A 15,689-nucleotide genomic window follows, 5' to 3' on the forward strand; every position below is an offset into this window, starting at 1 on the left:
CCAAACCATCTCATCCGCAGCCGGGGATGCCCGAGTCATTACCGGTGAAAAAAATAAGAGAGCACTGATATTATTTCTGTTACGTGGTTGACACTTGAGATTATAAACTCGTTGTATAATTTTAGTAATATGTCACAAGCATAATTCGTATGTATTTTGAATATTATAAAATGTTCTAACTCGAAGTGCCCACTTTACTTGGTGGAACCCAAAGTGACAGTGAAAGCGCAGTCAAAATTCATTAGAAAAAAAAATGTCTGTCGATTTTGTCAAAAAAAAAATTTTTTAGAAATTAAATTAGATTAGAACTGTAAATGTTACAGCCGTGGGGTTTATTTCACCAAATAATTTTAAATGAGGAAAAAAACTGTCAGATTAATTTGACACAAAGAATGAAATGTTTTCATTACAGCACTGAATTTAAACAAAGGTGTTTTTTAGATTTAGAATGAAGTATTTTGACATATTATCATATCTGCTGCACAAATAAAGAACCATGATGCTTGCTTTATGTGTTCACTCCCTATTCAATTGTTGTATTCACGAAGCACGCAGATAATATGACATTAAATCTTCTCAAATTTGCTGTATGCGTATTTGCAGCGCAAAATCAAATTGGACTTCTGGGTGAAGTGTTGGACCAGCTTCCTGTCACATGTCCGCTACACTCGGATCATATGACTTCAGTCGATAAAAATGAAAGCTGGATACAGCCAGCTGGAACCCGTGGTGCTTATTTTGATCTTTAATTTATGTTTTAACGCGAGTTGTCAGCTGGCTGAGCTGCAGGTAAGACTGGGATTTGTCAATACAACAGCTGTAGTCTTTACTAGAATAAATAAATGACGCAGTATACAGACATATCGCTGATAAACACCATGTTTTGGTGGATGCACATAGGTGTCAGAAAACCGCTAGATGACTGGGGATGTTGTTGTTTACAGCCTGATTTATCATCGTAATGATTTGTGATCACAGGTTTGTCAGCTCTGCAGCGGGCCTGTCCTAAATGAAACCGCCGTGGCCCACTTCTGCTCCTTATCCGCGGGACGGATAGAGGGGCGCTGCTGCTTGAAAAATGACAACACAACCGACCCTGAACACATCATCGGGTAGGACGTAATTAAGAAATAAATTATTTCAGTATGTTTTTTTCATTTTTAGTAAATGTCAGAATTTACTTTTTCTTTATTTTTTATCTTTATCCATTTCTTGGTGTCCATGCTTATATTTGTTTGTCTTTGTCACAAAACACAAAAGTGTAACATAAAAGTATAACATCATTTGGCAACGGGAAGGGGGGTGGAGGTGGTTCTTGCAACTTTTTCAATCATCTGATTTTGCTATACCAGCATTATATTTCTATTACCAGTTAAGAGTATGCATGTGGTTTGGTCTTTATTATGACCCTTAATTCCTTTTTCAAGAGGGTTAATGGGAGCAATGAAAGTAATTAATGCAATGAAAGACAGTGTTTTGGGGTTGAGAAAAACTTTTTTCCCTTATCTTTTTCTTCAATCTATGTATAAACAGACTTCCCTGTTGTGTATTCTATGTTGTCAGTGTGATAGCCATCTGACCCCAATTACAACACAGGCTTTTGCAACTTCAGTAAGATCTTCACAATGTTAATTTTTGTTAACGTTTCAAAATGGTTTTTTTTTATTTGTGTTAGGTTGGATCTCTCCAACTGTTCCCTAACTCATGTTGAGGATCTCCACGAGGCATCAACAACATTAATGATGTATGTACAGTGAATACAATTTCATGTCACTTCACACATATTACAGCATAGTGACTGTGAGGTTATTTTTCAGACGAAAAACAGCAGAACTGTGCACATCGCTACTCTACATGTTGAGTCTGCATAATGAAATTGGGCCTGTGCCACATGATAAACTGTAGACCTTTGTGCTGCTGTGCCAGGAAAATATATTATAATACAGTAGGTCCCGCATGTGGGTGATTCCTCAGAATGATCTTAGTGTTGTGTAGAACATTCTTAGGAAGCAGGAGTTTAGGAAAGTTTCTGTTTCTAGCAGCAAATACAATCTTTAATCTTTCCTATTGGCAAAGACTGGGATAAATAGAACTGAATGAAATGTGCCTCCCACAAAGTCTTATTGATTTCTTTGTCCATGTGGAACCATTTGTCTTTGCCTTCCCATAAGTATTTTACTTAATACACTTTTGTTTTTCCAGAGACCTCTCACTTAATCCCATTGTCAACATCAATGACACAACATTTCAAGGATTTACTGAGTTAAATTACATGTAAGTATATTGTTACAAAACGTGACAAAACTATGACAGCTGCTCATGAAAATAATGTTTGTATAAGTGCTAATGAGTATAAAGTTAGTTTTACTCCTTTATATCTAAAATTGTGTGTCTCTTTAGGATTTTACCAGGAGACATATTTTGTCCAGGAGGCAACATGTCTTGGTCAAAGGTGGAGGTCAAAGATGGAAACCGTATCTGTGAAGGCCAGAACAATGTGTGCAACCAGACTGGACAGCTGTGTAAGTTCCCTTCTGATAATCTTCCACTGTGACACAAAAAAATTCACAACTGCAGTAGCTTTCTGGTAATACGTGACATCTGTTCATCTCATAATAACTGACAATCCTCAGCCATGAACTGCCCGGAGAACTCCCTCTGCGCCCCCTATGGTCCCGGCTTCTTTGAGTGCAGCTGTGCTGACAACTACCATGGATACAAGTGTCTTCGGGAGGTCAGTTCTGCTTTATCTAATTATTCATGTTATTATCCACTTTATTAAGTTTAAAATTGGTGCACTTGAATCTTTTGATTATTTAAGTTATGCCTTTGTTAACATTGTCAACAGGGGGAGTTCCCAGCTCTCCAGGTGTTTGGACCTCTTGGAGCATCCACAGTGGTGATCTCTTTCCTGCTGTGGGTCACCCAGAGACGTAAGGCCAAATCCCTCTGAGGCTGAACTGCGGTGGTCTTTTTTTTGGATCTTTACCTGCAATGATCTACTGAGCTGAAAGTGACTATTCTGAAAGGGAAAAATGCTGACACAAAGTCTGAGGTTACCCCGGGCTGCTTTTACACATTTTATTTAATTTTACACCTTTCTGAGGCAGCTGTTTTACAGAGGGCAATTTCTAAGTCTGACATTTGACTGTTTTATGACTGCATAATTAGTGCAATTTTAGAGAAAGGAGTTTCCAAGTTTTAAATCACCTTTTTTTTTAATTTTTGTAAAAGATGACCACTGGTAACACTTTAATTAACTGACAAAGGTTTTTCATGAAAAGGTTGTGTTAAAATTCTGACTTTTAGCTCCTATTTGAGGGGAGTTTGTAGAATTTGACTGTTTACTGCATGATGAATGCATACTTTACTTAGAGGAAAAAAAACAAGTCAGGTTCACAACATGAATCATTATGTAAAGCATCAAAACTTCGAGCTTAGCTGAGCTCTGGGTTTTTATGTATCAGAAGTTATATTTAAAAAAGTTAGGCATTAAGTTGATCTACTACAGTTATTTAGATGTCACTTGCTGTGACCACATGTGGCACGTTTCAATGTTGTGCACCTGTTGATTTACACTCCAATATCTGATAAAATGGGTTTCCATGTTATTAAATTATTTGTTCATCAGTCACATGTAGTAACTTGGAAAATGTCATGATGTTGATGGGTGAGTAGTGTCAATGCTTCTTCAAATTCAGGGTTCTAATAAAGATTTGAAAGCAGTACATCTATTTCTTTTCTTGAGCTACCACTATGAACTTATGCATACAAAGCAATTCTATATTAAAACAGTTTTAATAAATTTATAGGTCTGGAAATTTATGGTCAACTAACTGGCAAACATATGCAGTGTCATTAATGAAGGAGAATATATGTGGGTAATCAATACAAGGCCAGAAAACAACTTCAAGATGACGTTAATGTCTGAATGTCAATGCAGTGTTTATACAGTGAATGTTGAATATTGTAATAACTGAAATGATCCTGTAAAGAAACAAGAAGTGTGGAGGAAATGTTGCTTTTTCCATCTTTCACTTTCCCTTGTGTTTGTTTAAAAATTGTGCAAATGTGACAGCTGACGCACATGAGTATCTTGTGTGGACCTACGAGGACAGAACAATAAACGATCTGAGTTCCTTTGCCAAACCTGGTTCGTCTTACTCTCTCTTATCCTGTTCAGCTGATCAAGTCATTAAAAACTCATCTGCAGAATTTATCACAGCCATAAAATTCCTCTGAGATACTGCAGATCCAACAGTAATTAGGGAGCCATTTATGGCTAGTTTAAAATTGCATGCTGTGGTTGACAACCAGAGCGTGTTGTGAAACACAGGGGAATTGTTCTGCTCTAAATACTGGCAATTAAGTGTTCTGTCGTAAAGAAACAGTTCATAACATGGATAAATTAAAACATCTTGCCTTTTCCCCAACGTTCAAAAAGATACAACAAGCCTTTTCATTGTATCGGCTTTAGAATAAAATCACACACTACCACAAAAACACACATGGACTCTGTTTAAAAAGCTTATGCCATTTCAGATATATATTTATTGCATGCTAAAAGCACGATATTTTGTGTTGTGTGCAAGCATTCATGCACACAAACTCCCCCCATCAAACCACAGAGAAACAGCCTCATAGCTCAGACTGGATTGAGATGGAGGCTGTTCACTGGTCCACGTTTTTGACTCGCAGCACCACAGGGACCGAGGTGCACGGGATCATTCCCAGGTCTGTGATGACCAGGTCCACGAAATCGGGCGGCGTCACGTCATACACCAGGTTAAGTAGGCCAAGAGAGTCCACTTGCTGCCAGTCCTCCAGCTGAGTCTTTCCTTTACGGGTCACGATTAAGTCATCAGGGTCGTCTGGAGAGGACAGAAAATCATTTTCAAAAAACAGGCACTTGTATTTATGTAACAATTTAACAAATTTAATATACCACTGAATGCTTTCCATACCGAGCTCATTGGACACGAAAGAATCTGTCTGCACCCTCTCACAAAACTTGTAGGTCTCACAACACACCAGCACAGGCACGTTAAAGGCTTTGGCCACCAGAGCTATCTGTGACGTCCCCACACGAGACATGACGTAGCCGTTGGCCAGCAAAGCGTGAGCACCAAGGAACACCTTCGATACCTACAAGAAAACAAAGAAGATTTATGTGCTTAGAGCAAAACCTTTGCCACTCCGTGGGAAATAAACTGCTTCACTAGAACAATATCAATGTCTTGCTCAGTCTACTACCGCTTTGCGATTACCTCTGGAAGGATGTAAGAGACAGCCGAGATAAGGACGTAGGTGCAGCTGATACCTCTCTGGACCAGGCGCCTCAGGGCCTCCCTGCCCTCCAGCCGAGGCCTGCTGTCCACCACGATCACACGGAACTTCCTGCCTTTCTCGAAGGCCTCGCACAGGATGTGGTTGACCAATGATGAGCTGAGTAGACGGAGGTGGGAGTAGAGATGAAAATGAGATGTGGTAAAGTTAGACGAGAATGTGGAAGGAAGGGGGGAGTTTAAGAGGCATATAAAAAACAGGGAAGAGAAAGTGTTAACAGTGGTTTAAAAATAGACGTGTGTCTGGACAACCAAGTGTTGCATTATTTTATCAGGAAAAACACGGAACATAGAAACACAAGTTTAATGACTAAAAACACGCACAGTTATGACAACAAAACAAAACATGATTTTTTTCCTTGCACGTCAGCTTTAAAAAGGCCTACCATCCGTAAACTAGGATGACATCTCCATCGCTGATCTTCTCTATGGAGGACTTGGCAATAGCTTCAGCAGCAAGAACGATCTTCTCATTAATGTAGCACTCGATACACTTGAGCAGTTTGCTCTTTGCCTAAATAGAGAGATAGAGAGAGAGAACAAGAAGAGATGGAAACTGAAAAGATGTTACTCTGTCTATGGAATATGTGACTACGACATGTTCTCAGGCTAAATTATGAGAAAAAAAACAAATGTGACAATAACCTCCTCTTCTTTGCATTGACTAGGAATATTGGAGATCTCCTTCTTGACGTATTTGATTGCATTACCCATGCTGGCTGACAGAGGGCGACACTGATTTAAAAAACTGCAAGAAAAAGTAAAAAAAAACGTTTTGTTAAATATGCAGACACACAGGTTATAACTGAGGAGTTTATTTTACTTGATTTACTGTATGAGGTTTAACAGCTGTAAGAAATGACTCCATGTTCAGCAGTTACTTCATGTTTGTACCTGATATAAGGTTTCAGCTTGTTGACCAAGTCTCTAGATAGCTCCTCATTTGGAGGTGTAGTATAGTCCCTTATTACCTGAGGATAAAAACAGTACAAGTTGTTTATGTTGTTCAATCTGTACAAAATAAAAATTAACATGGAAATCTCATATGTTAGATGTACCTTTGTATTAATACAGAAGTGTGTAATTCTTTTATGTTCAATGTTAAAAAATCCCTTCCTATATATCTAAAGAAAAATGAACAAGAACTGCGAAAAATAATTTCAGTTGATGTAGTTATTTTGGGAAAGCTAACAAAACTGCTTATTTTTCATAAAAGTCAATTTGCAAAACCATTTATGGCCTGGAGGGCTGTCTCCAATATCATTTGACCTCTTGCACTGTACTTAATTAGAAACAGAGCTCAATACAAAAAATACAAGAGTGATACAGATGTATGGTTTTTTTGTTGCTGAGATGAGACTGTAAAGCACTGATGGTCTATGTTCTGTGACTGTACCTGTTTGAAGGCATGCAGCAGGGCTACAGAGCGAGCGTTGGATCCTGCCACAATACCCAGAGAATACTGGAGACCCAGTCGAACAATAGCAGGGTGAATCACTGTGGAGGGAATGCTGCAGCAGAAAAACAAAAAGTCAATACTGAGTTTAAGGACGAGGGTGTTACTTAATACATCAAACTTTTCTAAGAGAATGCTCCCACGTGCAGTTAATTTACCTGAGTTGCTGCGTTAAAGGGGCTTTGCGACTGTACTGGTGAAGGTGGGAAAACAGACTGACTTTGTAACCGTAGTCTAACCGGAGCGGAATCTGAAATCAAGCAGATTAAAAATCGAAAACCATCAGTTTCCAGCAGTTCAGGGGTTAAATTGAGATAGCGAGGTTAACACACAGAGGCCGAGACATAATTCAATAAACAGATAAGTCTGCTGACCACAGAGTGAAACTGAGTTTACTACTGGGGCAAAATTCAAAAGGCTACAATCAAATTATATTGACAGAGCTTTGTTCATGTTTAACTTCCATTATATATGATTTTGTGGTACTCTCCAAACACAAACAGAGGAGCACAGAGGACAAAACAGGACCAATAAACAAGTTCTGACCAACTTCTCAAGCAAACACATCTCTCTGACAAACCACCTCTGTCCAAACAGACCAAACAGTAAATCTAGATCCCTAACTTTCCAATTAATGAATTGTGTTGGAAAACAAAAACAGTTACAGGTTAGCAAACGAAACAAAATGAGACAAATGTCAGTGGCACACGTTCGAGTAAGTCAGACCTTGACCTTCGTAGCAGCATTGTACCCTGGCGTCTGAAAGAAATGTTACGCACAATCACATGCAGTTATGACTGATGGTTATGTGAGGTTGCAGTGAATGACACAACATGATTAATACACAGCTGCAACACTATTTTAGAGTTGTTGGTTACATGATATGTTATTAATTTAAGTTAACACAGGAATGTGACTTTCATTTAACAAAAAATGACCACGTTTTAGGTGGAAAGCTTCCTGATCATTTAATTAGGAAGACATATTTTAATTATGTGTTAGACATTTTATGTGACAAATCTTTTTCTGTCAGAGTTCTTCTGTCTAGAGACATTTGACAGTGTAAGACACAGTATTGACAGAGCCTTCGTTTGCCTGTTAGCCTTTCATCCCTCAGTGCTTGCCTTACTACAAATTACATAATATGTGGTATATTATTTTTATATAGATGCCTAATGGCAACAACTAAAATTCAGGCAGCTCCCACTTAGCTTTAGTCATTTCCAGTAAGATAAAGAGTCATCAATATGTAGTTTATCTGTTTTTTTTTGTGTGTTTTCTAGTTTGAATTTACATTTAATGTGCTAGAGGCTTAATCAAAAATTCACAAACACACAGGGCAGTTCAAAAATGTGTAGTTTATGCTCACATCAAGGCAAGCGGTCCTGACTCAGACAAAGCATGCCTCTATGGGTCAAGGTTTTTAGAAATAACAAATGAAGTAGCTAACCTGTTGTCTTTCCAACTTCTTGGCCAGTTTCTTTAAAACATCTGGGTTGTCCACTTGGATATGCTCCGGAAGCCTTTTTACTACTGAAAATACAAAAACAGTGTGACTTTCTCCTCAACGTGTACGTTCAGCTTGTCTGAATGATTATTGTCACTGCAGGTGCTGACCTCCTAGCTAACACAGTACCTGGTTGCAGCTCACTGGGCGGTGCTTTGGCTTTGCCTGCAGACGCCTGCTGACCAACTTCTCCCTTCTTGCCCTGTTTGGACGCCCTCTCAGCCTCTTGCCGAGCTCGCCTCTCAGCTTTTAGCTCTGCTTTACTCTTAGCGGGCTTGTCTGCAGGGGCAGGAGCTTCTGAGGCAGGCACAGGGACCGGTGCAGAAGCAGGCACTGCTGAAGGAGCTGGAGGAGACCCAGGCAGACAAACAGAGGTGTATAATAATATTAATGTGCTTTGTATTACAATCTTCAGTGCAGTGCACCCCCTACAGTTGTGATGAGTGGCCGAAGAGTGCTGTATCTTGCCCATATCATATGTACCTTTCTGTGATGTGGGTTGTGTTGGAGGCTGGGATGCTGGGGCAGCTGAACTGAGAGACTTCTTCTCTTTCTCACTCTCTTTTGAAGCTTTTTCATCTTTTTTCTCTTTGTTTTTCTTCTGATGTTTCTTCTCTTTCCTCAGCCGTTGCTTCTCCTCCTTGGTCAGTTCTTTGCCCTCATTCTGTCAAGCAACAATGTCAAAGAGGGAGGGGAAAGGGGGGGGGGGGGGGTCAAAGAAAACATTGCATTTAGGTAATAGATGTAAGCTAATATGAACCGATAACAAAATCCAAGAAAAGACGCAGACACTAACCTTTGCTCGTTCAATGTCATCTTTCTTTTCAGGTCCACCTGGAAAACAACCAAAAGGTGAACGCATGGTTACATCAGTTTATCTCACACTCCTGCTCCTTTGTGGATAACAGGCAGTGACGGCAGGATCAGCCTTTGCTGCCTGTATGGCACTGAACCGGCTCGGTCTGCATCGGGCTAACGACACCAGACACCACACTGGTTTGCTTCCCTCATCTTCACACCAGAGTTACAAGTTTTAAGTTATTTTGTTTATTTAAAAAAAAAAAAAAAAAAAAAAGATGATGCAATAACATTAGGATGCCTGACGTTAAACAGCACTATCTGGCGTGCGATGCTAACGCTAGCGCAGCTAGCATTCAGAAATGAGCTTTGCTGGAAGCCGAACCCAAAGACCACAAAACACGACTTTTAAGCACAAGACATTTTGCCACCGCGGCCGCAGTAAAATGATCAAAATACCTGGAAACGGATGTAAAGACCAGATGTTACTCGCTTCCACACTCACCTGTCACTCCACTGTCAGCCATGTTTACGACGCTGCTTCGCCTCCTCTGCTGCTGCAGGAGCTGCAGCCGCCGCGAGTTATACCGCCCCCTGGTGGGGAAACGTGACACTGCTATCGCCTCCAAGTGGTGTTTACTTATTTGCTAGTATATAGTATAAATGTATGAGTTGCTTTCAGTTATTTACTTATCATTGATTCTTCTGTAGCTTGTGAAAAAAATGTTGTATAGTACATCTCTTTCTAGAATGACATAATTCTCTGACAGCTTTCCACTCATTTATTTCATATCTGTAGAGGATTTTTGCTCTGCTACTATTTTCTACACAATTCATAGTATTAATTAATTCATCAGTAAATATTGCTGTTCTACATGGCATTTTGTCACCTATCTACAGTGCTTAGTCAGCAGTTTATTATGTGCACACAGCTAAAACTAATGCAGTCCATTACAAAAGTCCTGCAATAAATCCTGCTTTCATGAAGGTTATAATGTTCAGTTTGTGTCAAAACGGTTTTAAAGAGGTGTTGTCAACCCTATCAACACCTCATTTTGGAGGCAGCGCTGTTAAATTGTATTGTGTTACGGGATACAGGCAGGAGTTTCTTTTATATATCCACCCAATTTAAATCAATGAGAGAGGGCTAGATAGTAGAAACACCTCTCTGTATAACATAATAAACATTAAACATAAACTGCCATCCTGCAAAATGGTCATAAAGCTGAATTTAATATTAAGGGACTCTTTACTCCTGATGTTCTGTAACTACTGTGCAACAACCCCCTCAGCCTAGATATTTAAAATTGTCACCTTCTATAATTTTCTGTAATGTCATAGATAAAAGAGAAATAGGATCCATACAAAATATGCTGTCAGTATTTCTTATCATGACCACAATTTTGAAACTTTGATAACATGCAGTTTATCATATCAAACAGCCAACAATGGGAATTGTCATCTATTTAAAAGAGTCTCTTCTTTTATTTCAATTTTTTTTTTTTTAGGATTTTCTTATTTCCTTGCAACTCACTTTATAATGAGTGTGCAGAGGGTCACTGCATTTTTCAAGGACACACAGATGCATGATGAAAAAAGGGTGTGTGATGCATGAATCAAAGCTCGGACTCTTACGGTTGCAGGCCAGTTTCTTTATCTGGAGACACACACAACGATCACTGGACATGATTATTGTTTTTCTGGGAATCACGGGTGCTGTCCATGGTTCTGAATTCTTTGGGCTGGACTCGGTGTACGCTGTCAGAGTCCAGACTGATATGTCAAATGTAAAACAAACTAACCAAAATAAACAACTAACCAAATGATTTCTTTTGAGGGACTCAAGATATTCAGTGTGATGTATTCACACATGGCAACGTTGACATCGCAAGCTAATTATACTTTTTAAGCCTGCTTGTTGCTTGTTGTTAGCAGTCGTAACATTTACGACTGAATGATTCTAGTTGAGGGTGTTTTGGCAAAGTAAAAGCAAATGTTTTTGTTTCATGTTGAGCAATTATAGAGAATATATATGGAATTTCATGTTTCTTCTGTTTCTATACCCCTTTTTGAATATATACTGTTTTCACAGTTATTTATCTCTAATAATGTCTTCATATCAAAAAAAACCACAGATCTCTCCTTTGAACGATGAAATGATCATAAACCATGTAAATATTCATCATCCATCAAACAGACAAGGAAAAAGACTTTTTGCCACAGTGACGTGTTTTCTGCTCAAGCAGGTTCTGTGTATTTTTCACCTGTTTATCGAGCTTTTAGCAGTGCAGTGCATCAGCCTTTAAATGTCATTAATAACTGCTAATTATGCTGGAGCTACCAGAATAATAACTGTATATAAATTAGGCCAGTTACATATTTTGTATCATTCTATGACTAATCTATGAGGTACTCTCCTACACTCGTCCAGTTTAAAATACACTTGTAAGGACATTTGACTCTATGAATATGTTCTTGACAATTATTGCAATTTCCTGAAATTTGACACAATTTAAATTAAATTCACCACCGTCTGTTGTCAGTAATCTTTTATTTGTTTTTTTCAAACACACAGTGCCACGCAAGAAACAACCAACACCAAGCTGCCACAGAAGAGACACGATCTACTGTTGACTACCACCTCCAGAGTGTGCAGCATTACACCCCAACGCCTCTGTGCCTTTGATTCCACGCTGGTGTCTGCTGACTGAATTCACGACGCAGTAGCTGGTTGAAGGGGACCAAACCTCACAGAAACACCTGACTTGGTTCCGTTTGACCAGCCACAGCAAGGCGTGTTGCTTCAGCTGGAACAGGCAGAGCAAGAGAGAGCAGGAGGAGGCATGCAGCGAGGAGGGGGAAGAGGGGAGGTAACGAGAGGTAGAGGGCACAGAAAAAGGGTGAAGTGAGAGAGGAAAAGAGAGGGAATAGAAGGTGGGCATCATCTGCAAGCGGTCAGGCCGACGTGTCCTCTTCAGCCCTACCTGATGAAACACAGAGAGAGAAAAGGGATATCATTAAATATCAGTATTGATATAACCAGCACAGTTACAACATAGAAACAAGTGTCTCCATGTTACCGAGCAGAAAGTTCCTATTTAGAGGTTTGGGAAGCCTGACAGCCGGTGACATCGCCCTATTTCCTTCCAAACCCAGCCTACAGGAGCGAACCTTCACCCTCAGTGACAGCACCACATCTCTGCCCTCCCTCCCCTCTGCCTTTTTTGAGAGTCCTGTGGTTGCTATAATGGGTGACAGCTGTGGTCTGTCAATCCTCCTTGACTGTCAGCAGTTGGGGCAGGGCAGGAATTTTTCAAGAAGTCCCTGAGACCCGATCAGTGGCCCTGGGAGTAATGCTAACTGTACACGTGCCTGAGCTGAAGGAGAGGGAACAGGCCCTTCACCTGTTGCCTTGCCACACACACACACACACACACACACCCTGACATCCCCCCTCCCTCCAAAACAGAGAAAGGCGCACTCAGAAAATTGTACTAAATCCAGTTTCATCTTTCATAACTTGTCATTCACTAAAAAAAAAAAAAAAACATCAGATAAAATCTAAAACCAGAATTATCTCTTCTTCCCACTGTGGTTGGTGTTCATGACCCCTTGAAACCACACACTTCCTTACATTCCATAAGTGGTGTATTAATATGGGGATATAAGGAAGCATGTCCTCACAAGGGGCAACAACTGGATTCACCGCTCCTCGCACACAAAGCACCCTTTCATAGTCACAGATGCAGAGTAGCGGGAACAACCGGCTTAACAATGGTTAACTGTGACAGAAAGAGGGAAGAGGGACGGGGCTAAGGAAACACATGATGGCGGCTTCGATCATCTGCGCCACTGACTCACGAGAAATTCAGAAGTATAGAAGTTCTGTTTGATTGAAGGGAAATTTTCAAGTTTCAGTTTTGTTGAAGAGTGTGGCTTATTTTCCTATAATTATCTAGTTGTAGAGACAAAAAGCAACAACAAGAGAAAAATATTAACAGGATTGTTTGACCCTGACAACAAGCATTAGAACATTTAAGATTAAGGCTGGCGAATACCAGGCCCCACAGCTCTCTGATGGGTAGTGCCAATGTGATGATGATGAACTGTGTTTAAATAACTCTGGAGGGCGAGGCAAATACTAACTTCCAGGAGACAAAGGTCACAGTCTATGTTATTCCCTAATCATCATGCCATGCCAAGTCATGTTGATCCCATCAGCTGTGTAAAAATGTCCTTTGTAAAACTGTTTTAAGGACACAGTTAATGAAATGAATGTTAAAAAGGCACATATTGAAAATAAAACTGAGCTTCAATAGAGTTCTGTATGTTTTACTCACCTTCCTTGATCTCTGCTGTGTCTCCTCTTGTGGTTTTCTTGTGGCGGGCAGCTGGAGTAGAGCTTGAGGCCACAGTGGGTTCAGGCAGCCTCTCCTACACAATCACTGTCTATCTAGTGGTGACTCCCTTGATAAATCTGACCGCTGTTGTGTCAAACCAAATGGCCATTAGGACGCCCCCCCCCCCCCCCCCCCCGCCCATCAAGTCACCAAATACCCAGATTCTTTCCTGTGTCACACCTCAGCTTCCCCTCACCTGACAGAGGTGTCGGGCATGTTGTGCTGTCGTAAAAACAGAGAAAACATCTAACAACTGGCTTCACACCTGATGTTGCTCACACAATGCTGCAAATCAAGGAAACTGAATTTAAAGGAAGCACAGGAACTTGTATCCTGCAACATCTGAATCTAAAGAAAACCTCGTCACAGAGACATCTACCCACAGAAAAACACAATACAACAATTTGTTGTAAAAGATTTAAATGGAAAAAAACTATAACCAACACCACTTTCTGTTCTCACAGAACAAAAACACACAGACCAACCTTACTCCTTGTCTCTGGCGCTGCCCTTTCCTCCCATCAAAGCCCAAACTCATCTCAAACTACCCCTCCACTTCCTGCTCCTCTCCTCTCTTCACCTCAGCTCTCCTGCGTTCAACCATCCTCCTCCGTATCTGGCCAGTGGATTGTGCCCACAACAGGCCTTGCAGATCGGCCTTTTCTATCCCGCCAGGAGCGCCCCCCTCCAAAGCGGCCTCCCACCTGTTGGTGTCCTTTAGAAGCCCGGGCCTCTCCTGCGCCTCCTGTCCGGCCCAATCAGGGCCCTGACAGGGGGGAGCCAGCCTGTGAAATCACACCTCTCAGCTGTTCACACTGGGCTCGAGACACCCTACACCCCTGTCGTTCCTCTGTTCAGCCCCCACCCCACCCTGCCTCTATTTTACACCGAATGTCAATGGCTCCTTTTTGGAGAAAAAAAAAAGAAAAAGGGAGAAAGAGAGGGATACAGAGGAACAAGGAAGCAACTGCATGATGGGCGTGTTTTATTGGGTTTGGGGCTACAGTCAGAACAGCAGTTACAGCCGGCCATGAGTCACAGCTGAAGCCAAGGTTGAATTTCATCCCAGTTTGGTTCCTGGGGTTTCACTTCAGTTCCACTGTGTCATTTACAGTTTAGGAAAAATTTCCGCTCACTCCTGTCAAAAGCATTTAGTAGCCCCTGAAAGCTACTTTCAGGCCACTTTTATGTGATGTAATGATGACTTGAGCTGATGTTCTACGTGGGGAAGCTGCTCCACCATATTCCCAATGTGGTGAACGCATTGATACATTGAAATGTAAATCTCTTTCAATGAGGCACAGCTAATGATATGTGAGTAGTGTGAATAAGATAGTGGTGTTCTTACGGCACCAACAAACAAGCAATTCATTCTCCAGTGGCCACAAGGTGACCATCTTGCCGCCATGACACTTTCAAAACAGCACTGAGTGTAATAATAGCTGCTTTTTTTGGAAGGGGGAAATCAAAAGAAACTATTGAACATTTACAAAATCTATCTGCTAAAAGAGTCAGCTACCAAACTGTTTCTTCATCAACCATCATCAACCATTTAGCCAGAAAGAATAAGACTTTTTGTCATTGTACCCGCTGTTAATCATATAAATTGATCATATAGAATCTGTAGATCCATATATGAGTATTTTGAAGCATCTGTGTGACCCATACGGTGATCACCAATACTGTAGAGGCAAATGGGCCGAGCTCAGGGGTTCATTTTCCTCTGCAGCAAGCACAAGCCGCTCCACTAAGGTCAACACCTGTGTTCTAAAATCAGCTCTGGGGTTGGGTGTGATAGGAACCCGGGCCTCATTCACAGAAAGCTCGAGCTCAGAGAGGGGGGCTTACACTGAAACCTAACGCTCTCGCTATTTTCGAGGCACTCGCCGTCCACAAATAGCAACCCCATCGCATCTTTGTAGCTCCCGTTTTTCTCCGCCACAGGATGTTGTCTAAATTCGACAGTTGTTCAATATTTCCCATGGCCCCGGGCCAGGGAGTATCACAAATGCAACATTTCCACTAATGTCAGCTATGTGCCAAGGCCTTGCCAGATATAACTGGGTGCTAGGAATATCAGATGACTTTTGTTGTTGAGTGGATTCTTGGTCGCTTGCACCGGACACAATGGTTAAGACACAAATCATAATCCTACTGTTCCTCTTAACGGGACAGCTGATCAC

At 40.9% G+C, this 15,689-nt stretch overlaps 2 protein-coding genes and 1 long non-coding RNA gene across 4 annotated transcripts; 1 reads left to right on the forward strand and 2 right to left on the reverse strand.

The window, feature by feature from the left end:
- The first annotated feature begins 640 nt into the window (after window positions 1-640).
- atraid (all-trans retinoic acid-induced differentiation factor) lies at window positions 641-3,728 on the forward strand. Its single transcript, XM_071479125.1, has 7 exons — window positions 641-789; window positions 979-1,112; window positions 1,676-1,744; window positions 2,203-2,274; window positions 2,401-2,522; window positions 2,634-2,734; window positions 2,849-3,728. Exons 1-7 carry the CDS (start codon window positions 697-699, stop codon window positions 2,951-2,953), a joined length of 696 nt encoding a protein of 231 aa, XP_071335226.1. The 5' UTR covers window positions 641-696; the 3' UTR covers window positions 2,954-3,728.
- A 790-nt stretch (window positions 3,729-4,518) lies between these two features.
- eif2b4 (eukaryotic translation initiation factor 2B, subunit 4 delta) lies at window positions 4,519-9,714 on the reverse strand. 2 transcript variants are annotated; one of them, XM_071479124.1, is made up of 13 exons: window positions 9,612-9,714; window positions 9,105-9,142; window positions 8,792-8,972; window positions 8,438-8,653; window positions 8,252-8,331; window positions 6,960-7,051; window positions 6,742-6,856; window positions 6,240-6,316; window positions 5,991-6,093; window positions 5,732-5,859; window positions 5,268-5,445; window positions 4,965-5,145; window positions 4,519-4,871 (listed from the first exon to the last, which is right to left on the reverse strand). In XM_071479124.1, the coding sequence occupies exons 1-13, from the start codon at window positions 9,631-9,633 to the stop codon at window positions 4,672-4,674; spliced, it is 1,611 nt and encodes a 536-aa protein (XP_071335225.1). In that variant the 5' UTR covers window positions 9,634-9,714; the 3' UTR covers window positions 4,519-4,671. The 2 variants fall into 2 exon arrangements, with proteins under 2 accessions (XP_071335225.1, XP_071335224.1); XM_071479123.1 differs by having other exon boundaries at window positions 8,252-8,334.
- Window positions 9,715-11,640: 1,926 nt separating this feature from the next.
- On the reverse strand, window positions 11,641-14,359 carry LOC139622050 (uncharacterized). The gene is made up of 2 exons (XR_011691141.1): window positions 13,447-14,359; window positions 11,641-12,090 (listed from the first exon to the last, which is right to left on the reverse strand). It is a non-coding gene; the product is annotated as an uncharacterized lncRNA (long non-coding RNA).
- Between the last annotated feature and the right edge of the window lie 1,330 nt (window positions 14,360-15,689).

The sequence above is a fragment of the Trachinotus anak genome, unplaced genomic scaffold (assembly GCF_046630095.1).
Source record: "Trachinotus anak isolate AG129_WGS33_773 ecotype Australia unplaced genomic scaffold, CSIRO_AGI_Tana_v1 ptg000005l, whole genome shotgun sequence".
In the NCBI taxonomy this organism is placed as follows: domain Eukaryota; kingdom Metazoa; phylum Chordata; class Actinopteri; order Carangiformes; family Carangidae; genus Trachinotus; species Trachinotus anak.